Genomic DNA, 27,828 nt, shown 5'->3' on the forward strand with positions numbered 1-27,828 from the left:
CTGAAAACACTTTCTACAATTTGTTATTCGGATTTTTTTCTCTTAAAAAATACATTATGAACTACAGATTTTGGAGAATATTCCTAGATTCAAAAAATACTTTTCAGATTTTATAATATGAAAATATTTTACTGGATTTTACAATTAAAAAATATCTTCTGGATTTTATAATCTAGAATGTATTTTTTTTTAAAGAAACTCATTTTGGATTATAGAATCTGATCCAAATTCTATAACCCATAGTTTTTTTGGATCGTCTATTCTAAAATGAAAACATCAATAGAATAAAAGGTATTTTTGGTATTTTAAGAAGCATTGGGTGCCACAAAACTAAGGAGGTTTGGTATTTTAAGAAGTATGGGGTGTCACAAAACTATGGAGGTACAAGAAGAAAAAACATATTCTAGATGCACTAATAGATTCGAAACACTGTATTACAAAAGATACATCTCAAATGTTAATACATTTCAAATGTTAATCGTCATCATTTTCATAAAACATGGGTGTTTACTATTCGAGCCATAAAATTCAATAGACTTCTACTAGTGAATGAAGAGCAACGAAAATTAAATTTACTATAATACAAAAACACAACCACAAGAGGTGGACGTGCAAATATGAAATCACTAATTGATCACATCTAACGTGGATAGTTAGGCCAATAACCAATATCATCCCCAAAAATATTATCCGACATTCTCGAAATCATGAGAATCCTAATGTAATTGTTAACTCCAATTTGTACAACTCAGATTTGTAAGAGGTAAAATTCGGTAGCTTGAATTGAAGTTTGGCTAGCCTTACTTCTTTCGGAAGGTGACCATGCAGAAAAATGCAATAGCTCGGCCAATTACACCCATAAGAATGAGGATGGATATGCACAAGCTCCAATCATGAAGATTATAGCCACTTTTCAAAAGTGAACCACAACGAGTTATGAGCCACACCCCCTGATACCTGTAGAATAAATTAACAGTATGTTCACTATGTGTTGATCATTTTCTACTGCTGACTGCAAAATAGTTCACAAGCTTATTTGATACAAGTTAAGGTATTATATTCCAAAAATTTCAGAGGATTCATCATTTGCATTAAGGATTGAACTGTTGACCAAATGAATACCCTATCAAATGGCTTCTTATGCTAAAAGCTATAGCTATGAAGGAGAAATGGTTAGATATTATCTGAATAGCCAAACTATCAACACTCCGGAAGAGTGAAGACCTTGTATCATAGTCAAACCTTGATTATCATCACTTGGGTAGGAAGAGAATCCTGCATGTATTGGAGTTTTAAACATGCACTAGGAATAGAAACTCAGAGAAGGTTCAAGGTAGCGGTTTTTTTTGCAGCAAATGGTGTAATTTCATTTCATATTTCCTGAAGTGGGCAAAAGAAATTTTATTTCAAAATTGAACAAGTCGTATGTGTTATGTATGATTTCAGTTATATCAAATTCTATTGAAATCGTACTTGTAGTACTTGCTCAATTCTAGAATAAATTTACTTTTTTGCCTATTTCAAGAAATAGCAAATGGAATCACACATTTGGGAAAAAAAAAAAACTGAAGGTAACTTAATTCTATCAAGATCAATGCAGATCTCAAATAATCACGAAGATTCCTAACTGCAGAAGGACCTTAAATAAATAGTCTGATAATCAGTGGTTGTGCGCGCTTAAAAATCTAAATGCTTTGTTTCACTTTATAGGGAATTGCATAATTTACCTAGAAGCACACATATCTGGTGCAAGTACAACCCCAAAAAAAGACTCAATCATTTCTTGCTGTATGCATTCACAAAAGGATTTCCAATAAAGCCACACATATCAAAGTAGTGTTTTCTTCAACCGATTTAATAATTTAATATATCAATAATTATCCTGGACTATTTACCTTTCAGCATTTGCAACAAGTAATGCTTGTAAAGCCCACTTAGAGTAGCATAAATTAGCTATATTCTTCAAAATTTTACCATCTTTTGGTTGTGTTGCAACGAGAGTAAAAACAACGGGAAGAATTACTGACCACTGCAAAAAACAGAAATGTTTTAGAGGAGAAAAGGAAACACAATGAGGAGTAATATTTAATTGGGGTTAGTAAAAGTTTTATTTTTCTAATACTTACTAGCTGGGCAGCACCAGGTTCCAAAAATATGGACAATGCATATGCTATACCAGTAACACAGTACACAAGACAAAGCAGCACAATATAATTATCAGCAAAAGTTGATCTCGGATTGGTGAAGAAATAGAACATAGAAAGGTACACCACAGGCTTGATCACTGTATTAAAATGATCTATGGTGTCTTTGGAGAGAAAATAAGCCAAGCTGCTCATGCCAGAATCACTCTCCCTCCAGTATTGTAATTTTTCCAAGGAAAACGATCTCAAGGCCGCAATCTTGCACAAAAGAGCTGAAATTTACAACAATGGATAAGAATAAAGCATTGCTCACGTGAATTCTAGGAAGATTATTTGCTATGATATTTATGACTTACACACAGCAATCACCGTATAGGTGTAACCAGCTTCACCAAACGTTTGCTCACTGCCTTTTGTAAGTGATCCTAAGGAGGCTCCAGCAAGTAACAAAATAAGATAATCTATGGCTTGCATCCTAGCTTCTCGTAACCGCTGCTTCCCAACCCTGAAATAACATTAGCATGGAGTAAGTACCATAAGCTAACAAAAAATGCAGATGACAAATTATTAAAAGTTTATAAGCTGCATTCAGTCCTGTAAAAACTATAGCACCAAATGGAGTTTGAAAAGAGAAATAATTATGCAAATCACCAAATATTAAGTGGCATGATTACCAGGGATAATAAGTTCCACTTTGGTTTCCCTTTATAGTTATATGGTAGCATACAAGGATAGGAAGACGTGGGGATGGAATTGACAATCATGTGTGTTGTTTAATCAGGAGAATTATTTTGTAATTAAGTGCAAATTTCATTCTCTATTTATTAAGACAAATTTGTTAGTGATTTGATTTGTACAACTTTAATCATCCATTATTTCTTGCTTTCATTACCTATTATTTCTTTCCTTAATTAGTTGTAAACCGTCTCTATAAATTGAGACTGTATTAAAGGATATGGATACCAGAGTTATGTTATAGAAGGATATTAATATTAATTGTGTTTTTTCTAATTATTAGTTGTTTCTCTTTATAGAGGTGAATAACCTTTATTTTGTTTTGTCTATTATGATTCTAGTATTTATTTGATTTATTATTTCTCTCTTTAGCTAGACCTAGAATAAGTGTATATATTCAAACTATTTGTTTTGATCTCAACAAACAACTAATATTAGAGATATTCATTCTCATATCATTTGTCTTCCTTTTACTCTTTTGTTCATCTCTGTTCTATTTTATAATATGGTATCAGAGCTCTGATTAGAGCTCTGGTTGCTACATTTATCCATGGGTGAATTGTTGATCCTTACAAGATTTTTGTTCACCTTACCATGTTAGTTCATCAAATAATCCATCATTGAATAGAGTTTGCTCTCTCATTACACAACAAGAGAGACAAAAAATTTAGTGATCAATCCAAGGCAATGATTGTTACTAGCAAAGGAGGTTATGAAAACAATGTTACCATCTATGGCAGATGTGGGGGATACGGAAGAGGAAGCTATGGAAGAGAATATACTGCCAAAATTTGTAGTCATTGTGGAAAGACAGGGCATACCATTGATACATGCTATAAAAAGCATGGTTTTCCACCTCATTTCAAGTTTAGAAATCATAACCATGATCAGAGTCATACTAATGCAGTTTTTCATAATACAAATTTTAATAATAATGAGCAGAATCATGAAGGTTCGAAGTCAGAAGTGGAGTCTCAACAAATTGGTCTTACTCCTGAGCAGTATCAAACATTGTTAGCTCTTTTACAACAGGCCAAATCCAGTGACAATGTTTCTAGTCAAGTCTATGTTATTCCTTCCAACATGACAACACAAACTGGTAATGACTTTATTTCTTCCTTCAGTTCTTGGATTATTGATAGTAGTTCTACTGATCACATTTGTTCATCCTTAACTTATTTCACTTCATATCATCAAATTAATCATATTTCCGTCATTGCTGCAACATTTTTTTTCCTTATCTTTTCTGACCACCACCTTACACCATTGACCATCACCGATCACAACCGCCGACCACCGCCACCGTTAGCCGGAAACTGTCGTCGGAAAAAATTTTCGACAAACTTTTTTTTGTGAACCGGACCAAATTTTGTCAATTTGCAAAGCTCAGTTGGTTTTGAGCTTTCATGGACTCTCTTAGTAAGACATCTAGCTATTGTTCCTTAACTACGAGTGATAAGAGTTCTAGTTTCTTATCCTTTAATGCTTCTAGTACTGAAAATATCTAGATTATAGACTATGAGCTACAAATCCTATGACACGTCATTCCTCTTATTTTTCATCCTACACTGCTTTATCTGGTAACCAATATTACTGTTGCTAATGGTTCCAATACCCCCGTTACTGGTCGTGGTAACATTCACCTTCAACCTTCCTTTCCTTTAAAAAATGTGTTTCATGTTCCCAAACTATCCAATAACCTTTTGTCTATTCAAAAGGTCACCCAAGATTTAAATAGTGCAGTGGTATTTTTTCATTCCCATTGAGTTTTTCAGGATCTTGCCACGAGGAAGACTATTGGAATTGCTAAAGAGTAGGGCGGGTTAAATTATTTACAGCATGAAGAAAATAAAAAGTATGCTAGACTACAGGCACACACTTCTAATCTTCAACAAGGCTGTCAATCTTGGTCATCCTCTCAGATATGGTTTCAACACAGACGTCTTGGTCATCCTCTATTTAGTACCCTAAAGTCCTTATTTCCTGTTTTATTTACAAAAGTATTTGTTGAGTCTTTTCATTGTGATGTTTGTCAGTTTGCTAAAAAACATCGGACAACTTTTCTTCCCAATGGTAATAAAAGTCCTAAACCTTTTGATCTTATTCATTCAGATGTATGAGGACCTTCACCTATTCGTAATATCTCGGGTGCAAAATTATCAAGTTTAGAAGGAATAATATTTTCTTCTATATAAATTATGAGGTCATTAGACCTATATATACATGAGAGCTTGCTAGTTATTTTAGGAAATATGGACAACTAATTCTAGAGAAACAAATCCCTATGATTGTGGGATTGTTTCTAAATACATAATCCTAATATTAATAGTAAGATACAACTGTGATACAAAATAAAAATATAATAAGGATAAAATATAAAACTTCCTAAACAGTTTTGACACTCCCCCTCAAGCTGGTGAATAGATGTTCTCCATTCCCAGCTTGGATATAATTCTTTCAAAGTTACTGCAGTTCAGTCCTTTGGTGAGTATGTCTGCAAGTTGACTCTGAGTGGACACATATGGGGTGCAAATCAAGCCACTGTCTAACTTTTCCTTGATAAAATGTCTGTCCACCTCGATATGTTTAGTTCTATCATGCTATACTGGGTTGTGGGCTATGCTAATTGCAGATTTATTGTCACAATATAACCTCATAGGTTCATCCCATCTTATCTTCAAGTCTTCCAATATAATCTTCAGCCATAGAAGTTCACATATTCCTTGGGCCATTGCTCGAAATTCTGCTTCAGCACTTGATCTAGCTACTACACTTTGTTTTTTACTCTTCCAAGTCACTAGATTTCCACCAAGGAAGGTGCAGTATCCAGTAGTTGATCTCCTATCCACAACTGACTCTGCATAATCTGCATCCGTGTATGCTTCAAGACGAACACTTTTGTTTCGTTTGAACAAAATCCCTCTTCCTAGAGTCCCTTTTAAATACTGCACAATTCTAAGGGCAGCTTGCAAATGTGCCTCCTTTGGTTGGTGCATAAATTGACTGACTAGACTCACAGCAAAAGCAATGTCAGGCCTAGTGTGAGATAAGTAAATAAGCCTGCCCACGAGTCTTTGGTACATTTCCTTGTCCACGGCATTATCCTCCTCCGCACTTCCCAACTTTATATTTGGATCAACTGGAGTACTTGCTGGTTTGCAGGCTGTCTTTCCTGTTTCTCTAAGCAAGTCAGTAATATATTTTTGTTGAGATATGAAGATTCCTTTCTTGGAATGGGCCACTTCAATTCCCAAAAAATATTTAAGTCTCCCTAATGTCTTAATTTCAAATTCCGTGGCAAGACATTGACTTAACGTTTGCTGCTCCTCTTTGTCATCTCCAGTTATTATAATATCATCTACATACACCAATAATATTGTTACTCCTCCTGAAACTGAATGTTTAATAAATAAAGTGTGATCTCCTTGGCTCTGTTTGTAGCCCAAACTTGTCAAAACTTTGGTGAATCTTCCAAACCATGCTCTTGGGGATTGTTTCAGCCCATATAGAGCCTTTTTTAGCTTACAAACGGTTCCAGCAGCAACCTGTCCATCATAGCCAGGGGCAACTCCATGTATATTTCTTCTTCAAGGTCTCCATGTAGGAATGCATTCTTCACATCGAACTGCTGCATATCCCAATCATGATTTGCTGCTAATGACAATATTACTCTGACCGTGTTCATCTTAGCAACCGGAGCAAATGTCTCCAAGTAATCCACTCCATAGGTTTGAGTGAATCCTTTGGCTACTAACCTTGCCTTGTAACGCTCAATAGTCCCATCAGCCCGATACTTTACAGCGTATACCCACTTACACCCTACTGGTTTTTTTCCAGTTGGTAAGGTGACAAGCTCCCAGGTCCTGTTCTTGTTTAGTGCCTCCATTTCCACATCCATGGCTTGTTTCCATTTCCTGTCAGATAATGCTTCAGATACAGAGGAAGGTGTGGGTGTAGAGTTTAAGTTTGTGAGAAAGGTTTTATGGGTAGGAGAGAATTTTTCAAAGGATAGGAAATTTGATAGAGGGTAAAGTGGCTGTTGGGTGCAGGTTCTGGTTCCCTTTCTAAGGGCAATAGGAAGATCCAGGTTTTGATCCTCCTGTGCTTCTGAATTTTCCAAAATAAACTCATTAGAATTATTGGAATTTCTAGGATTAGAAACTGTTACCTCATGTAAAGATGGTAGGTTGGATTCTTGGACATGGATAGATTCTGGAATGACCTTTCCTCTTCTTGAATATACCAGATTTTTTCCGAATTTCCCACCACCATTAGGTGCAGATTCAGCTGCTGATTCAGGTGCTTGTTCAGGAGCTGATTCAGGTCTTGCTGCTGGTTCAGGTGCTTGTTTTGTTCTTGTCTCAGTTTCAGGGACAGCAATGCTATTTGTCCCAATTTCAGGTCCAAATGCCATATTTGGAAGCATGAGAGGCTCATCTTCCTCTCTTACATTCTCCCCTTGAAGATGAGGCTGGAAGTAGCTCTCTTGTTCGTTGAATGTGACATCTCTTGACACAAAGAATCTCTTTGACGGGGGGTGAAAACACTTGTATCCTTTTTGTGTGGTTGAGTACCCTAAGAATACACATTTGACAGCCCTAGGGTCCAACTTTCCCCTTTCATTACTATGAACATGCACAAAGGATACACACCCAAATATTCTAGGTTGGAGTTTATTTGTAGGGTTTAGGTGTGGGTAGAAGGAGGATAGGACTTCCATGGGGCTTTTTGATGCTAAGATTTTAGAGGGTAACCTATTGATTAGGTAGGTGGCCGTAAGAAGGGCTTCCCCCCAAAATTTCTTAGGGACATGATTTTGAAAAAGTAGAGCTCTAGTTTGGTCTAATAAGTGCCCATTTTTTCTTTCTGCAATCCCATTCTGTTGGGGTGTGTTAACACATGAAGACTCATGAATTATCCCTTCCTTTTGGCAAAAAGAGTTTAGCACCAGGTTAAAGTAGTCCTTGGCATTATCAGACCTAATTCTCTTGATATTAACTCCAAATTGATTTTTAATCATAGACACAAACTGAACAAAAATGGAGCTAACCTCAGATTTATGTTTCAATAGGAAAACCCAAGTCACCCGTGTACAATCATCTATGAAGGTTAAAAACCACTTAGCACCTGAGATATTAGGAATATTAGCAGGACCCCAAACATCAGTATGGATAAGAAAAAAAGGGAAAGGACTCATTTTATTACTAATGGGAAAAGGTACACGCTTGTGTTTCGCAAGCTCACACACCTCACAATGGAGACTCTCCACATTTAAATTCTGAAACAAGGAAGGGAAGAGCACTTTTACAACTTGAAATGAAGGGTGTCCTAGCCGACAATGATATAGTTGATCTTTCTCTTTACTGGTCATGGTGGATTCAGATATGAGAGAGTGACTATTGATACCAAGATTAGGATCCTCCATGTAGTATAGGCCATTCCATTCTCTAGCATGTCCAATCGTCCTCCCTGAGTTTTTGTCCTGAAATACACAATAGTTGTTATGAAAAACAACGTTACAAGAGAGATCTTTTGTGAGTTTCTGTACAGAAATCAGATTGGTGGACAATTTAGGGACATGAAGGACATGTTTTAATGTTATAGATGGACTTATTTGGACTTCTCCTTGACCTGCGGCAGTTATACATGTTCCATCTGCTGTGGAAATTTTCTTGTTGCTAGGACATGGGATATATGTGGAGAAGTATTTAGGTAGAGGGGTCATATGGTCAGTAGCACCTAAATCTAGTATCCAGAAATGAGTAAAGGGTGTATCTGAAGCAGTAACCGTGATGAACAGTGCGTGGTGAACAGTAACCGCGGTGAACAGTAGCCGCGGTGAAAGCTACACAGCAATGAAGGCTGCAATTAGGCCAAGGTTGTGCAGCAATGAAGGCTGCAGCAAGGCTCAATGTTGTGCAGCAATGACGGCTGCAACTTAGGGTTTTCAGGCACGGTCAGAGACTCCTAAAGATCAGGAGCTCTGATACCATATTACGAAGTGGACTTTAAGCCTAACTCAACCCCATAAAACCGGCTCATAGGGTTGAGGTCTGCACCCATTTATATATTATGAAATGTCCTTATCTCTAGTCGATGTGGGATCTCCAACACACCCCCCTCACGCCGAGAGTGATAGATAGAAAGCTCGTGCGTGGGACTATATATTTTGGGTGGTCCGATAGCGGCCCGATAGCGGGTGACACGATAGGCCCAACACAAATACTCGCTAGGATAGACTCAAAATGGCTCTGATACCATATCAAGTTTAGAAGGAATAATATTTTCTTCTATATAAATTATGAGGTCATTAGACCTATATATACATGAGAGCTTGCTAGTTATTTTAGGAAATATGGACAACTAATTCTAGAGAAACAAATCCCTATGATTGTGGGATTGTTTCTAAATACATAATCCTAATATTAATAGTAAGATACAACTGTGATACAAAATAAAAATATAATAAGGATAAAATATAAAACTTCCTAAACAGTTTTGACAAAAATGGTTTGTTTCATTTATTGATGATTGTACTTGGATTACCAGGATATTCCTCATGAAAGATAAGTCTGAAGTTTTTCACTTGTTTATAAAGTTTTACAGAATGATTCAAACACAATTTGAAAGTCCAATTAAGAGATTGCTTTCTGATAATGGAAGAGAATATGTGAACCAAAACCTTTCCAAATTCCTTCAGGGAAAATGGAGTTGTTCATGTATTAACTTGAGGTTACTAGAGCTTTGCTTTTCCAAACGTTTGTTCCTGAGTGCCACTTATTTGATTAATAGATTACACTCTCGGGTTCTATAGGGTGTTACTTCTATTCAGCTTATGACCATATTCTATCCTTCTATTCCCATGTTGACTAGTCTTCAGAATTGTGTCTTTGGTTGTCCTTCCTGCTTTTGTCCATGTTCATAGTCCTTATCGAGGTAAGTTAGATCCTTGCGCTATCAAATGTGTTTTCATCGGTTATGCTCCCAACAAAAAAGGGTACAAATGTTATCACCCTCAAAGTTGTAAAGTCTATGTTTTCAAGAATGTCACCTTTCATGAAACAGAGTCTTTCTTTCCTAGTTCTCAGCTTCAGGAGGAGAGTATTCAAAAAGCTGAGGATCTTGAGTTGCTACCTTTTCCTTTGTTGCAGGATTTCATCATGACAAAGACCATGCACCAACATCATTACCAGAGAAGAATAATGAGGACAAATATTTTGAAAGACCATATCAGCGAAGGCAACAAGAACCCGTCCTGGTCGAACAACAACTTCAATTGTCTGAATCGAAGGTAAGAACTCATACCTGTGAAACTCTTGAAGACACCTTAAATACTGCTTTTGAACCTAACCTAAATGATTTACCTATTGCCTTGAGAAAAGAAAAAATATCTTGTGCCAAATATCCTATATCCCAAATTGTGTCTACAGAAAAACTTTCTATGCAGCATCGAAGTTTTCTTTCAGCTATTGATTCTATCAGAATCCCTACATCAGTACAAGAAGCCTTAAAGGATGAGAACTGGATTCAAGCCATGAATGAAGAAATGAGTGCATTAGAAAGGAATGAGACTTGGGAGATTGTAGAGAGGCCAAAAGATAAGAAAGCAGTAGGTTGTAGGTGGGTATACACAGTTAAGTATAAGTCTGATGCACACTGGATCGATATAAACCAAAGTTGGTGGCAAAAGGGTATACTCAAATCTATAGGATCGATTATGAAGAAACTTTTGCTCCAGTGGCAAAAATGAATATAGTCAGAATTATTCTCTCTCTGACAGCACACTTTGGTTGGGCGATGCATCAATTTGATGTTAAAAATGCCTTCTTGCATGGAAGCTTGGAGGAAGAAGTATATATGGAGATTCCACCTGGTTATGGTGTTGTTAATGAAGGGAATAAGGTGTGCAGACTTAAGAAGGTCCTATATGGTCTTAAACAATCACCTCGTTCTTGGTTTAGAAGGTTTACACAAGTTATGGTATCTTTGAGGTACCGACAAAGCCAAGGTGACCATACTTTGTTTATAAAACATTATCAGAATGGTAAACTTACTTTACTTTTGGTCTGTAGATGATATGATTATTAAAGGTGATGATGAGATTGAAAAACAAAATTTGAGGGAGAGACTGGCTGCTCAAATTGAGATGAAGGATCTTGGGAAGCTGAAGTACTTCCTTGGGATAGAAGTTGCTTACTCTAGACAGAGCATCTTTATTTCTCAAAGAAAATACATCATTGATCTCCTCAAAGAGACTGGTAAGCTGGGCTGCAAGACCACTGAAGTGCCAATAGAGCAAAATCATAGGATTGAGAATGATGAGGAAAATCCAAAGGTGGAGAAGACATAATATAAAAAAACTCGTGGGAAAACTCATTTATCTATCACACACTAGGCCAGACATAGCTTATGCAGTTAGTGTGGTTAGCCAATTCATGCATGATCCAAGAGAAAGACACTTGTAAGCAGTAAATAAAATTATTCAGTACTTAAAAGCTCATTTATCTATCACACACTAGGCCAGATATAGCTTATGCAGTTAGTGTGGTTAGCCAATTCATGCATGATCCAAGAGAAAGACACTTGCAAACAGTAAATATAATTATTCAATACTTAAAAGCCTCTCCAGAGAAAGGATTGCTATTCATAAGAGAGGAAAACTTATCCATTAAAATATATATTGATGCTGACTATGCAGGATCAATTGTTGATAGGAGATCCACCACAGGCTATTGCATGTTCCTGGATGGAAATCTGGTGACATGGAGCAGCAAGAAACAAAATGTAGTTGCAAGATCAAGTGCAGAAGCAGAATTTAGAGTCATGGCTCAAGGGGTTTGTAAACTATTATGGATGAAGATCATACTCGATGATCTTTGTTGCATAATGAGGAGAATTATTCTGTAATTAAGTGTAGATTTTATTCTTTATTTATTAGGACAGATTTGTTAGTGGTTTGATTTGATTTGATTTACAACTTTAATCACCCATTATTTCTTGCTTTCATTACCTATTATTTTCTTCCTTAATTAGGTTGTAAACAGTTTAAAAATTGAGACTGTAATCACATTTGTAAATCACATCAGAAATACATTCCATCTATTTCTTTCAACTTGGTATCAGAGCTCTTGATCTGGGAGACTCTTGTTTCTGCAATCTTTTTTTTAGCAGCCTTCGTTGATGCAATTACTTTTCTGGACAACCTTCATTGTTGTAATTTTTTTTCTCCTCCGTTGACTACTACCACTTTGTGTCGTTGTCTGTCGCCGACCACTGCCGACTGCCACTGACCGTAGCTGACAGAAGTTGACAGTCGTTGCCTGAAGTTTTTTTTGGCGTTTTTTCCCAAACAAAACTACAACCGGTTTTTTCCTGCAAAGCCCAATCGGTTTTGTCTTATTGTTTCAACTCTTACCAATGTCGAATAAAAATACAACCCCTCTTAGATCCAATGATTTGCAAGTGTTGCAAAGCAACTATCGTCTCGATGGAAACAACTACCTGCAATGGGCCCAGTTGGTTCGTGCTACTCTCAAGGGAAGGAAGAAATTGAATCACCTAGAAGGGAACCCTCCAGCCAAAACCAATTCTAAATATGAAGATTGGGACGATGAAGACTCTCTTATCATGACCTGGTTATGGAATTCTATGACACCAGAGATTAGTCGAAATTGTATGTTCTTCTCCACTGCTAAAGAGATTTGGGAAAACCTTTGTCAAACATACTCTATGAAGAAAGATACTGCAACATGTTACGAGATAGAAAACAAGATGTTCCATACCAGCCAAGGGAGCCTGTCAGTAACAAGCTACTTGGTATGTTGAATGGTTTATGGATCGAATTAGATCAATATCAAAATTTGAAAATGAAGTGCATAGATGACTCTATCGCACTAGCACAATTCCTTGAAAGGATGCGAATATTTAAATTTCCTTCTAGATTGAACTCTGAATTTGATCCAATTAGGGTTCAAATCTTGGGTAAGGAAAAACTCTCTTCTCTCTCGGAAGTTTGTCACATTGTATGAGGGGAAGAAACTTGGAGGTCAGTAATATTGGATGGGGGCAACTTCGTTAATAGTTCATCTCTGGCTGCTGGCAACTTTGTTGATAATTTAGTTCTGGCTACTGGCAAGGGCCCTATAAGAGGTCCATTTTCTTCATTTGGAAAGCCTCCCACAAAGGCTAATCGTGATGATCATTGGTGTAGCTATTGTAAGAAGATGGGTCAAACTCAGTAAAGGTGATTCAAACTTCATGGAAATGAGAAGGTCTTGGAACGTACTAGAGGATTCAAAGGTACCATACAAAGGCATGCTAATAGGCATCATCTGACTCTGAAACTCAAATTGCAGAGGAGGTCTCGTCACTCAGCAAATAAGAATTGGAACGTTTACGAGCTCTCATGATCTCTTTTAGTAAGACTAGCGCTTGTTCTTTAACCATGAGTGATAAGAGTTCTAGCTTCTTATTCTTTAATGGTTCTAGTACTGAGAATATCCAGATTATAGACTCTGGTGCTACTGATCATATGACACCTCATTCCTCTTGTTTTTCATCCTACAATGCCTTATCTTGTAACCAACAAACTACTGTTGCTAATGGTTCCAATACCCCATTACTGGTCGTGGTAACATCCACCTTCAACCTTCATTTCCTTTAAAAAATGTGCTTCATGTTTCCAACCTATCTAATAACCTTTTATCTATTCATAAGATTATCCAAGATTTAAATTGTGCAGTGATATTTTTTAAATTCCATTGTGTTTTCCAAGATCTTGCCACGTAGAGAACGATTGGATTAGCTAAAGAGCAGGGAGGGTTATATTATTTACAGCAGAAAGAAAATAAAAAGTGAGTTGGACTACAGGCACACACTTCTAATCTTCAGCAAGGCACTGAATCTTGGTCATCTTCTCAGATATGGCTTCAACACAGATGTCTTGGTCATCCTCCTTTTAGTACCCTAAAGTCCTTATTTCCTATTTTATTTACAAAATTATCGGTTGAGTCTTTTCATTGTAATGTTTATCAGTTTGCTAAACACCATAGAACAACTTTTCCTCCAAAGAATAATAGAAGTTCTAAACCTTTTGATCTTATTCATTCTTATGTATGGGGACCTTCACCTATTCGTAATATCTCGGGTGCAAAATAGTTTGTTTCATTTATTGATGATTGTACTCGAGTTACCTGGATATTCCTCATGAAAGATAAGTCTGAAGTTTTTCACTTATTTGTAAATTTTTACCGAATGGTTCAAACACAATTTGAAAGTCCAATTAAGAGGTTGCGTTATGATAATGGAAGAGAATATGTGATTCCAAGTTCCTTAAGAAAAATGGAGTTGTTCATGAATTAACTTGTGTGGACACTCCTCAACAAAATGAGGTTGTTGAAAGGAAAAATCGTCATCTCCTTAAGGTTACTAGAGCTTTACTTTTCCAAACGTTTGTTCCTAGTTCTTATTGGGGGAAGCAGTCCTGAGTGCCACTTATTTGATTAATAGATTACACTCTCGGGGTTCTAGAGTCTTCAGACTTGTCTCTTTGGTTGTCCTATTTTTGTCCATGTTCATAGTCTTTATCAGGGTAAGTTAGATCCTCGCACCATCAAATGTGTATTCATTGGTTATGCCCCCCACAAAAAGGGGTACTATCACTCTTAGAGTCGTAAAGTTTATATTTTCAAGGATGTCACCTTCCATGAAACAAAGTATTTCTTTCCTAGTTCTCAGCTTCAGGGGGAGAGTATTCAAGAAGAAGCTGAGAACCTTGAGTTGCCATCTTTTCCTTTGTTGTAGGATTCTATTCTTAGGGAGAATGACAAAGACCCTACGCCATAGAAGAATAATGAGGACAAATACTCTGGGAAACAATATCAGCGAAGGCAACAAGAACCCGTCCTAGTCGAACAACAACTTCAAATGTCCGAACCGGAGGTAAGTACTCATACTTGTGAGACTCTTGAGGACACCTTAAATGAAAATAACCTAGATGATTTACCTATTACCTTGTGAAAAGAAAACAGATCTTGTACCAAATATCCTATATCCCAATTTTGTCAAGAGAAAAACTTTCTATGCAGCACCAGAGTTTTCTTTCAGCTATTGATTCTATCAAAATCCCTACATTAGTACAAAAAGCCTTAAAAGATGAGAATTGGGTTTGAGCCATGAATGAAGAAATAAGGGCATTAGAAAAGAATGAGACTTGGGAGATTGTAGAGAAACCAAAGGATAAAAAGGCAGTGGGTTGTCGGTGGATATACACAGTTAAGTACCAGTCTGATGGCACATTGGATCGATATAAGGCAAGGTTGGTTGCAAAAGGGTACACTCAAACCTATGGGATCGATTATGAGGAGACTTTTGCTCCAGTGGCAAAAATGAATACAGTCAGAATTATTCTCTCCTTGGCAGCGCACTTTGGTTGGGAGATGCATCAAGTTGATGTTAAGAATGCCTTCTTGCATGGAAGCTTGGAGGAAGAAGTATACATGAAGATTCCACTTGGTTATGGTGCTATTAATGAAGGGGATAAGGTGTGCAGACTTAAAAAGGTCCTATATGGTCTTAAACAATCACCTTGTGCTTGGTTTGGAAAGTTTACTCAAGCTATGGTATCTGTGGGGTACCGACAAAGCCAAGGTGACCATATTCTGTTTATAAAACATTTTCATAATGATAAACTCACTCTACTTTTGGTCTATGTAGATGATATGATTATTACAGGTGATGATGAAATTGAAAAACAAAATTTGAGGGAGAGACTAGCTGCTCAATTTGAGATGAAGGATCTTAGGAAGCTAAAGTACTTCCTTAGAATAGAGGTTGCTTACTCGAGACAGGTATCTTTATTTCTCAAAGGAAATACATCTTTTATCTTCTCAAAGAGACTAGTAAGTTGGGTTGTAAGACCACTGGAATGCCAATAGAGCAAAATCATAGGATTGAGAATGATGAGGAAAACCCAAAAGTGGAGAAGACACAATATCAAAAACTTGTGGGAAAACTCATTTATCTATCACACACTAGGCTAGACATAACCTATGTAGTTAGTGTGGTTAGCAAATTTATGCATGATCCAAGAGAAAAACACTTGCATGCAGTAAATAGAATTATTCAGTACTTAAAATCCTCTCCGGGGAAAGGATTGTTATTCAAAAAGGGAGAAAAATTATCCATGAAAGTATATACTAATGTTAATTATGCAGGATCAATTGTTGATAGGAGATCCACCACAAGCTATTGCATGTTCTTGGATGATAATCTGGTGACATGGAGGAGCAAGAAACAAAATGTAGTTGCAAGATCAAGTGCAGAGGCAGAATTTAGAACCATGGCTCAGGGGGTTTGTGAACTATTATGGATGAAGATCATACTCGATGACCTCAAAATAAAATATAAAGCTCCTACGGGTTTGGCGTGTGGTAATAAGTCTGCTATCAATATTGCACACAATCCAGTTCAACATGATCGAACAAAACACGTAGAGATAGACTGAAATTTTATTAAGGAGAAGTTGGATAATGGTCTTATAGCCACCGAGTACATCCCTTCAAGACTCCAATTGGCAGATATGTTTACAAAGGGACTTCCCACAAAACAGTTCAAAGATCTTACTTGCAAGCTGGAAATGATAGATATACATTCACCAGCTTGAGGAGTGTTGCATAATCAGGAGAATTATTCTGTAATTAAGTGTAGATTTTATTCTTTATTTTTTAGGATAGATTTGTTAGTGATTTGATTTGTACAACTTTAATCACCCATTATTTCTTGCTTTCATTACCTATTATTTCATTCCTTAATTAGGTTGTAAACAGTCTATAACTGTAATCACATTTGTAAATCACATCAGAAATACATTCCATCTATTTCTTTCAACTATCTCAAAATAAAATATGAAGCTCCTATGGGTTTGGTGTGTGATAATAAGTCTGAGTGGAAAGAAATAAGTGAAATATATTTCTGAGATATTTTACAAATGTGATTACAGTCTCTATTTATAGACTGTTTTACAACCTAATTAAAGAAAGAAATAATAGGCAATGAAAGCCAGAAATAATGAGTGTTTAAAGCTGTACAAATCAAATCAAATCACTAACAAATCTGTCCTAATAAATATAAAATAGAATCTGCACTTAATTATAACATAATTCTCCTGATTATGCAACACTCCCCCTCAAGTTGGTGAATGTATATCTATCATTCCCAACTTGCAAGTAAGATCTTCGAATTGTTTTGCGGGAAGTCCCTTAGTAAACATATCTGCCAATTGGAGTCTTGAAGGGATGTACTCAGTGGCTATAAGACCATCATCCAACTTTTCTTTAATAAAGTGTCGGTCTATCTCTACGTGCTTTGTTCGATCATGTTGAACCGGATTGTGTGCAATACTGATAGCGGACTTATTATCACATGCCAAACTCATAGGAGCTTCATATTTTATTTTTAGGTCATCAAGTATGATCTTCATCCATAAGAGTTCACACACCCCTTGAGCCATGGCTCTAAATTCTGCCTCTGCACTTGATCTTGCAACTACATTTTGCTTCTTGCTCCTCCATGTCACCAGATTTCCACCCAAGAACATGCAGTAGCCTGTGGTGGATCTCCTATCAACAATCGATCCTGCATAGTCAGCATCAGTATATACTTTCATGGATAAGTTTTCCCCCTTTTTGAATAGCAATCCTTTTCCTGGAGAGGCTTTTAAGTACTGAATAATTTTATCTACTGCTTGCAAGTGTCTTTCTCTTGGATCATGCATAAATTGACTAACCACACTAACTGCATAGGCTATATCTGGCCTAGTGTGTGAAAGATAAATGAGTTTTCCCACAAGTCTTTGATATTGTGTCTTCTCCACTTTTGGGTTTTCCTCATCATTCCCAATCCTATGATTTTGCTCTATTGGCACTCCAGTGGGCTTACAACCCAACTTACCAATCTCTTTGAGAAGATCAAGGATGTATTTCCTTTGAGAAATAAAGATGCCCTGTCTCGAGTAAGCAACCTCTATCCCAAGGAAGTACTTCAGCTTCCCAAGATCCTTCATTTCAAATTGAGCAGCTAGTCTCTCCCTCAAATTTTGTTTTTCAATCTCATCATCACCTGTAATAATCATATCATCTACATAGACCAAAAGTAGAGTGAGTTTACCATTCTGAGAATGTTTTATAAACAGAGTATGGTCACCTTGGCTTTGTCGGTACCCCAAAGATACCATAGCTTGAGTAAACCTTCCAAACCAAGCACGAGGTGATTGTTTAAGACCATATAGGGCCTTCTTAAGTCTGCACGCCTTATTCCCTTCATTAACAATACCATACCCAGGTGGAATCTCCATGTATACTTCTTCCTCCAAGCTTCCATGCAAGAAGGCATTTTTAACATCAAATTGATGCATTGCCCAACCAAAGTGTGCCGCCAGGGAGAGAATAATCCTGACGGTATTCATTTTTGCCACTGGAGCAAAAGTCTCCTCATAATCGATCCCATAGGTTTGAGTGTACCCTTTTGCAACCAACCTTGCTTTATACCGATCCAGTGTGCCATCAGACTTATACTTAACTGTGTATATCCACCTACAACCCACTGCTTTCTTATCTTTTGGTCTCTCTACAATCTCCCAAGTCTCATTCCTTTCTAACGCGCTCATTTCTTCATTCATGGCTCGAATCCAGTTATCATCTTTTAAGGCTTCTTGTACCGATGTAGGGATTTTGATAGAATCAATAGCTGAAAGAAAACTCTGGTGCTGCATAGAAAGTTTTTCTGTAGACACAAATTGGGATATAGGATATTTGGCACAAGATCTTTTTTCTTTTCTCAAGGCAATAGGTAAATCATTTAGGTTAGGTTCAAAAGCAGTATTTAAGGTGTCCTCAAGAGTCTCACTGGTATGAGTTCTTACCTCCGGTTCAGACAATTGAAGTTGCTGTTCGACCAGGACGGGTTCTTGTTGCCTTCGCTGATATTGTTTTCCAAAATATTTGTCTTCATTATTCTTCTCTGGTAATGATGTTGGTGCAGGGTCTTTGTCATCCTTCCTAAGAACGAAATCCTGTAACAAAGGAAAAGGTGGCAACTCAAGGTCCTCAGCTTCTTGAATACTCTCCCCCTGAAGCTGAGAACTAGGAAAGAAAGACTCTGTTTCATGGAAGGTGACATCTTTGGAAATATAAACTTTACGACTTTGAGGATGATAACATTTGTACCCCTTTTTGTAGGGGGCATAACCGATGAAGACACATTTGATGGCACGAGGATCTAACTTACCCCGATTAGGACTATGAACATGGACAAAAGCAGGACAACCAAAGACACGATTCTGAAGACTATTCAACATGGGAATAGAAGGATAGAATGTGGTCATAACCTGAATAGGAGTAACACCCTCTAGAACCCGAGAGGGTAATCTATTAATCAAATAAGTGGCAGTCAGGACTGCTTCCCCCCAGTAAGATCTAGGAACAGATGTTTGGAAAAGTAAAGCTCGAGTAACCTCAAGGAGATGACGATTTTTCCTTTCAGCAACCCCATTTTGTTGAGGAGTGTCCACACAGGTTAATTCATGAACAACTCCATTTTCCTCAAGGAACTTGGAAAGGTTTTGGTTCACATATTCTCTTCCATTATCAGAACGCAATCTCTTAATTGAACTTTCAAATTGTGTTTGAATCATTCTGTAAAACTTTACAAACAAGTGAAAAACTTCAGACTTATCTTTCATGAGAAATAACCAAGTAACCCGAGTACAATCATCAATAAATGAAACAAACCATTTTGTACCCGAGATATTAGGAATAGGTGAAGGTCCCCATACATCTGAATGAATAAGATCAAAAGGTTTAGAACTTTTATTACCATTGGGAGGAAAAGTTGTCCGATGGTGTTTAGCAAACTGACAAACATCACAATGAAATGACTCAGCAGACACTTTTGTAAATAAAACAGGAAATAAGGACTTTAGGATACTAAATGGAGGATGACCAAGACGTCTGTGTTGAAGCCATATCTGAGAGGATGACCAAGATTCACGACCTTGCTGAAGATTAGAAGTGTGTGCCTGTAGTCTAGCACCCTTTTTACTTTCTTCATGCTGTAAATAATATAACCCGCCCTGCTCTTTAGCAATTCCAATAGTCTTCCCCGTGACAAGATCCTGAAAAACACAATGGGAAGGGAAAAATACCACTGTACAATTTAAATCTTGGGTAATCTTTTGAATAGACAAGAGGTTATTGGATAGTTTGGGAACATGAAGCACATTTTTTAAAGGAAATGAAGGTTGAAGGTGAATGTTACCACGACCATTAATGGGGGTAGTGGAACCATTAGCAATAGTAATATATGGCTTACCGGATAAAGTAGTGTAGGATGAAAAAGAAGAGGAATGAGGTGTCATATGATCAGTAGCACCAGAGTCTATAATCCAGATATTTTCAGTACTAGAAGCATTAAAGGATAAAAAACTAGAACTCTTACCACTCATAGTAAAGGAACAATAGCTAGATGGCTTACTAAGGGAGTCCATGAGAGTTCAAAACCAACTGAGTTTTTCAGATTGGCAAAATTTGATCCTGTTCACACACACAGGAAAAAAAATCTGCCGGAAAAATTTTCCGGTGGCGGTTTCAGGCGGCCAGCGGCGGTTTCCGGCGAGCCGTGGCAGTTCCGGCGAGCGGTGCAGTTTCCGGCGAGCGACGGCAGTGGTGGTCGGTGGTGGTCAATGGTGCAAGGTGGTGGTGGTGGTCAATGGAGAAAGGATAAGGAAAATAGAAAGTTGCAGCAATGAAGGCTGTCCAACAAATAATTGCAGCAATGAAGGCTGTCAAGGAAAATGATTACAGCAATGAAGGCTAAAAAAAAATTTGCGGAAGCAGAGTCTCCTAGATCAGGAGCTCTGATACCAAGTGGAAAGAAATAAGTGAAATATATTTCTGAGATATTTTACAAATGTGATTACAGTCTCTATTTATAGACTGTTTTACAACCTAATTAAAGAAAGAAATAATAGGCAATGAAAGCCAGAAATAATGAGTGTTTAAAGCTGTACAAATCAAATCAAATCACTAACAAATCTGTCCTAATAAATATAAAATAGAATCTGCACTTAATTATAACATAATTCTCCTGATTATGCAACAGTCTGCCATCAGTATTGCACACAATCTAGTTCAACGTGACCGAACAAAGCACGTAGAGATAGATCGACATTTCATTAAGGAGAAGTTGGATAATGGTCTTATAGCCACCTAGTACATCCCTTCAAGACTCCAATTGGCAGATATGTTTGCTAAGGAACTTCCCACAAAATAATTCAAAGATTTTACTTGCAAGTTGGGAATGATAGATATACATTCACCAACTTGAGGGGGTGTTGCATAAATTGAGACTGTAATCACATTTGTAAAACATCTCAGAAATATATTTCATCTATTTCTTTCAACTATATGATCAAACAAAAAAATGTTTTATTTCTATTTTTCCTTCTTCATGCATCCCTTGTAACACAGAACCTTGATAACGTTACAGTAAGAAATGTAACTATTGAATCTCCTGCGTTCACAAAATCCACTTCATGGCACACTTTCAAAACAATTACTACTTAAACTAGTAATCCTCAAGGTAAAAAAATATCAGATAGTTAGGAAGATTTGAGCAAGCCATCAGGAAAATATGACTTCCAAGTTAGCAACAAATTGAGCTCATTAAATGACTTACCGTATAAGAAAATACTTATATTGCTTGAGAACACCAGGAGTTTTCCGGTCAGATAAATCCTTGGATTTAAAAAAATTGTGTCTTATCTTCTCCCCCCTCAGTTCCACATTGTTTCTCATATCTTGCCATAATTCTCCAGCAAAGGTTTTTTCTGCATGACTGGATCCACAGGGATCAATTTCATTAGCTGAATTTACACTCTGTGACATATCATATTGAACTGCATTCTGCCTCATATCAAGAGGTATTGGATATCCATTATGAAGCATCCATCTCACTGGAAGGTCCTTATAACTCAGTCCTGAGCTTCCACCAGGTGTTATTAGGCCCTCCAAAATGTCAATGAAGTAATCTGGAGGATTAATCCGCTCCGGAAAGTTGATCCCCAGGCCCAAAAAGTATTCTTCAACTTTCTTGACAGATCCATGATAGACAGTGAGACCACCTTTTCCCAGAAGTATCAGGTCATCGAACATCTTGTACAAAGCATAGCTGAAGCAGAAGGTTGCAGCCGTTAAAAATAAAAGAGACACTAGTGTTACTGTCAACCAATCCCCAATTATATATGTATTCAAGTTATGATAATAAATCTGTCTCCATTCAAAGAAAAAACGTACAAAGGAGGTTAGAATATAAAACATCCAAGTTTTGATACAGAAGTAGCCATAAAATATGCACATCACAATGTATATCAAAGCCCATGAAAAATGCTAAGAATGAGATAAAATTCTTGTACAGTAAATGGCACTGGCAGCTGAAAAGAGAAAAGAGCACCGAGGCAAGCGATATCCCAATGAATGGTTAAAATTTACCTGGGTTGGTGAACCACCACGCAAATGTTCACTCCCTCCAGAGCTTCGCGTCTTAGTGCTCTTAGAAGCAGCTGAGAAGATGCACTGTCCAAGCCAGACGTGGGTTCATCCAAGATCAATAGTGAAGGTTCCATAACCATTTCCAATCCAACATTTACACGCTTCCTTTGGCCTCCAGAGATCCCTCGCTTTTCCACAGTTCCAACCAAGGAATTACGCACTGATTGAAGCCCCAAGAATTCGATAACTCTTTCAACAACCAGAACTTTTTCTGATTTTGACAAGTCAACAGATAGCCTTTCACAAAAGTTCATTTAAATTAGGCATAAGTATAAGAAGACAAGCCAGGCTAAGACGAGAGAAATCTGATATCACTTTTAGAATATATAGCTATTAAAATGTCAAACGATGTAATGTACCTGCATTGTGCACTGAACCAGAGATTCTCTTCCACTGTAAGGTTTCCATGAACAATATCATCTTGTGGCACAAAGCCAGTAATTTTCTTAAAGGAATGGATTGATTCATTCCTTCCATTTATAAGAATTGAACCAGTGACCGAGCATCCTAATGCCTTTCCAGCTAGAGCTGAAAGAAATGTTGTCTTGCCAGCCCCTGATGGACCCATGACAGCAGTGATGCGGCCAGGTTTAATTTTCCCAGTAACATATCTCAATATATGCTTGTTTTGAGCTTTCAATGTAAGAGTCAGATCCTTGAAAGAAATTTCAATTAAAGGCCTTTTCCTTCTTTCAGTGTTTGTAGCCATTTTAATTACCCCTGAGAAGGTAAGCTTCTTGTTTTCTTGCTGCTGAGCTTTCTCTTTTTCAAGTTGAGAATATGCATACTTAAAAATTTGGCTATGCGTGTGTGGTTGTTTTCCCTTTGACACATTTGCTGTGACACTTTTAGCTCTAGTTTCTAATTCTATATTAATGTTGTCATCAATATCAGGATCATTTTCAATTTCGTGTATTCTCTGCATCAGACCACTGGGTTCTTTTCCTTTTTTCTTTGTTGCCACAGATGAACTTGCAACCATGCTTGAAGTTGTAGGTCGTGAATGTGACAACAATTCGACATCTGCTTCAGAATTTGCTTGTTTCAGTATTGCTGCATCCTTCTTGAAGGTGCGAGATAGTTGAGCTTGCAGCCCCATTGCACCCTTCTTAGTGGCATCTTTTGCAAACTGCCATCTTTGGCGCGCACTTGCAGTCTTCCTTGCACTTCTAGCTGCTGCTTCTCTAGATTTGGCCACTCTTCTTTCCCTAGTAGTGAGAACTTGGTCAGAACAATTGTAAATAATGAGTAGCAAAGTACTCAAAGCAGCCTGCATAAGCAGTAAAAGAGTGTTAACTTCCACATGGTCTGTGTGTGCACATATTTGTCTATTTACGTTTCTCAGTGTGACATGATACTAAGAATTGACCATGATTCATAAATCATCTTTTAACTATGAAAACCAGAAACCATAAAATAAGTGAATATGTATCCCAATACAAGTACTTTAGTCACAAAATGTTGGTGCTCTCACCTTTGACAATCAACTAAAAAGATAACCCAATGAACTAAAATACGAGTTCGACTTTTCAGTGATGTAGATCAAAGGAAAGGAAGGAATCTATGGAGAGAGACTGAAAGATGGATTTAAAGAGAACAGATAAAAAGTATATTAAGGACTGGGAAAATTGAAGTCAAAGAAAATTTTCAGTTCTTTAGTTCTCTAAAAATCAGAGTACTAAGTCACCCTCCAGTTACATTTGGAAAAAAAATTCTAAATTGCTTAAAGTGCTAATAACTCCCAATTTATTAAATTTCAGTAATGTTAAAACCGAATTACTAAATTCCCATAACAATTAAATTCCAACCAATGCAACTATATCTCATTGTTTTAATTCCATATATTTGGGTTCAGAAATAACTTACAATGAGCATAATTCCATATGCACGCATATTTTGTGTTTCTGTGTTTGAATTACATGAACTCAACTTGAAGCATCCTACAAGATAATCAGTAAATGGTCATATGTACTTTGCACATATACAGTCAGAATTTGATTAGTAAATATGAAACTTGAATAATGCTGTAGGAATTCACAATTCATGATATCTTACTTTTCTCAGATGTGGAACCCATCCTGCAGTAATGTCTGCAATTTCAAGGGAAAATGTTAACTAACTTCCCAACAATGAAACAGTCTAACAAGAATACTAAGAAATTAACTAAATGGGTCATGTTTTGGCTAGAAAAAGCAAAAACTTAACGTATTCCACTGCAACCATGCAAGATCATTATTAAAAAGCTTTAAGCACTTCATTTTACTTTTGGAATAGTTATAAATCCTCTTAAATAATATTTCCAATTATCAAATGAAGAGCTTTCCTTGCTGCCAAGATATAAATGCATATCTTTTTCATTTAATACATCATCTATTAAATATGAGGAGAATGTTTCAAGAGATATAGCAACACTCTTACTTCTAGGACCCAAATTTGGTAGCTTATAAAAAAAGTAATCAAGTTTTGGAGCAAAATAATACCCACTACTGCAAGAAATTCTTTTTGTGGTTGTTGGACAATACGATCCAGCTGAGCAAAATATCTCACTACTGCTCCTAACGTCAGCCCAAACATTTGCTCCACCACAGGTATGGTTTGGTTTCATTGGAGGCAGCTGATAAAGATATCTACATAAATATATTTGTTCATTTATTTCATAACAGAGTGCAAGCAACAAATCAAGGAAAAAATATCAAATCATTGAGCTAGAGTTAGAACTCACGGTTCACATACGCCAGTTGTTTTATTGAGTTTAGCAAGAGGACAATAGGAACCTAGAGGGCATGCTTCAAGAACAATGTTGCAAATGCCCAAAAAGACAGAATTGAAGGCATCAGAGACAGCTTTTAAGATACATACATTGATAATAGCTAGTTTTATTATAATTGGCGTCAGTATGCTATAATAATATTGGCTTTTCATTGCAGAAATTACACATGAAACACACTCACTCGTACAAGATATATTTTCAAAGATATGAATTACACATAACAAATGTAAATCCTTGAATATCTATTCAAAATTCTTTGTTGAATCTTTACAGTTAAAAAGTACCAAACAGCATGAAGATGCTTAAAAGTTGAATTAAAAGTTGGTATTGAAGCTATTTGCAGTCATCTTAGTAAAAATATAATTTAAAGATTCTCAGGCAGTATACTTACGTATCATGCATGTGATACCATGAGGACAAAAGAAGCCTTCACAACAAGCTTGACAGTTTGAAGTTCTTGCAGGTATCTCCTTGGAATTTTTAAGGTCAACCTTCTGGCTTGAGAGATCACTACAGGCCCATCCTGGCTCACAACCAGAGACCCATGAGGTTAAATTGCAGTTCTTGTTAGGCTTTAAATAATTGGCACTTACAGATTTCCCCAATAAACTATTTAAGAAAAACTTCACTTCTGCTGCTGTACACAAACGTTTTGCAATATCTCCTGTTAAATCATCAGATTCCAAAACATAAGAAGACTTGTCTCATGAGACAAACAGATTTCTTGTATTCAACAGAAATTCAAATGATGTTCCTTCCCTCATCCAGTCACCACAGTTGTGGCAAGAATCGCTTTGTTTTTTTCCCAAGTCCCCACTTTTACTTTTACAGGATGAAATGCAAAACAGCGGTCTAAATTGTAGAATACAAACAGACACTATTATAAAAGAAGGTGAGTAGAAAATAATGAGGGACCTTCTGTTAACAATGAACAATATAGTCTCAACTCAGGTAATTCAAGAACTCCATGTTTGTCTATAAAGAATTCAGAGAAGAGAAACTATGTAATCTGTAAAATGTGTTGTAATATTGATTATTGAGTTAAAACACTCAAGTATATATACAACCTGATAGCTTGATTTGTAAACTAAGTCAGTTAAGATTTAACTGTTCTATAAGAAACTCCAGCTATCCCAATAGAATAACAGCTGGCTAACTAACTCAGCTTTAACATACTATTTAATGAAGTGAATCTGATACAGAAAAAGCCTAACACTAAGTATACTATCAGTCTTGTACTAACTATTTATCCCTCCAAACATCTATATTTTCATCCTCACATACCAATAAGCAGTTCTACAAATTTCTGTTTCCTTGAATCTATGAACTTGCTCATTCAGATTTTCTAGCTAAATCATGAACATGTTGGTTGGCTGCTCAGAAACAGAATAAGGAAAATGTAAGAAATGATAGAAGAAAAAAGGTATATTTCTAACCTCTAGTCTTCTTAATGCAAGATGCCAAGAAGTCCAAATCGGATGAAAAATTGAATGCTTGATTCCAATCAGCATCCCTGAAAAAACAAAATCCAATTTCACAATCAAATTTAAATGTACTATATAAGACAATTCAACTTCTTTTCTTTCACAGCCCGTAGACATTCACAATTAAATAAGTCTACATCTCAACTAAACTCCTCTCTTTCCCCTTTCAACCAGCGTTTTGAAAAAGAATCTGTAACAACTTAAAAAGAATAACATGATTCGCCTCAACATTTCTCACTAACATGTCAACACCATCAAATAAACTCAATGAAACGATTCTTGAGGTTTCCTCTAGCAAACCAACTTATTCCATGCATCAAAAAACATGGTAATCAAACTGTCTATTGTCTATACATCCCACGCCAGCACACCAGGTTGCCAAATAACCAAATAGATGAAAAAAAAAAGGTATATAATATAATAACAATAAATTATTAAAAGAAAGAAACTCACGGATCTTTGACACAGAAAGTGGACTCTCTGCTTATTTCCTGGCTGATGATTGATGTCAAATTGGAGATTTGACTATATACAAGCTGAGTAACGAGAGGAAGAACAGCAGGGCTATCAATTTGGTCATAGTCATTCATTTGTTGGCACTGCAACTGCATCATCCCAAGGAACAAGCTGAAAACCACAATGGGCACCCACAAATGGTTAGAGTTGGTACTCCACCTACACATTTTGGAGTGACCAAAAAGGTTGAAAGTGAATGGAACAGAAGCCTTTGACACTCTACAGCAAAAGGGTTTTGAGCTTCTGCTTCAGGGAATGCCATGCCATGATGGGAACATAGCAATAGAAAAAAGAGAATGAGAAGTGATGTTGTAGTGGTGGGTCCCGCCAAAGGGACAGTCGTGACACCACGTTCGAACGAGGTTATAGATTGAGAAGACAACTATGATAGTGTACAAAAAAGAAAGACATTCCGTTAATTTAGCCTCCAGTTTTGGTTGAAAATCTTAGATTTTCAAACCAGAAAGGAATCTACTCTTACAGGATCTCAATTTCTACTTTCTTTTAAGCAACCCACCAAGAGTTTCTTATTTGTAAAAATGTTATTTTAATATAAATCTTATAAATATAGATTT

The 27,828-nt window shown here is 36.7% G+C and overlaps 1 protein-coding gene across 2 annotated transcripts; it reads right to left on the reverse strand.

Moving 5' to 3' along the window:
• Positions 1 to 382: 382 nt before the first annotated feature.
• On the reverse strand, positions 383 to 27,749 carry LOC137827684 (ABC transporter G family member 24-like). 2 transcript variants are annotated; one of them, XM_068633938.1, is made up of 15 exons: positions 27,191 to 27,647; positions 26,690 to 26,766; positions 25,847 to 25,917; positions 25,645 to 25,776; positions 25,206 to 25,269; positions 24,964 to 25,110; positions 24,539 to 24,573; positions 24,350 to 24,423; positions 22,843 to 23,753; positions 22,424 to 22,720; positions 21,612 to 22,103; positions 2,501 to 2,649; positions 2,127 to 2,416; positions 1,896 to 2,029; positions 383 to 957 (listed from the first exon to the last, which is right to left on the reverse strand). In XM_068633938.1, exons 4-15 carry the CDS (start codon positions 25,649 to 25,651, stop codon positions 801 to 803), a joined length of 2,757 nt encoding a protein of 918 aa, XP_068490039.1. In that variant the 5' UTR covers positions 25,652 to 25,776; positions 25,847 to 25,917; positions 26,690 to 26,766; positions 27,191 to 27,647; the 3' UTR covers positions 383 to 800. The 2 variants fall into 2 exon arrangements, with proteins under 2 accessions (XP_068490039.1, XP_068490038.1); XM_068633937.1 differs by having other exon boundaries at positions 25,645 to 25,917; positions 27,191 to 27,749.
• Positions 27,750 to 27,828: the final 79 nt, after the last annotated feature.

The sequence above is a fragment of the Phaseolus vulgaris genome, chromosome 7, assembly GCF_000499845.2.
Source record: "Phaseolus vulgaris cultivar G19833 chromosome 7, P. vulgaris v2.0, whole genome shotgun sequence".
Classification (NCBI taxonomy): Eukaryota; Viridiplantae; Streptophyta; class Magnoliopsida; order Fabales; family Fabaceae; genus Phaseolus; species Phaseolus vulgaris.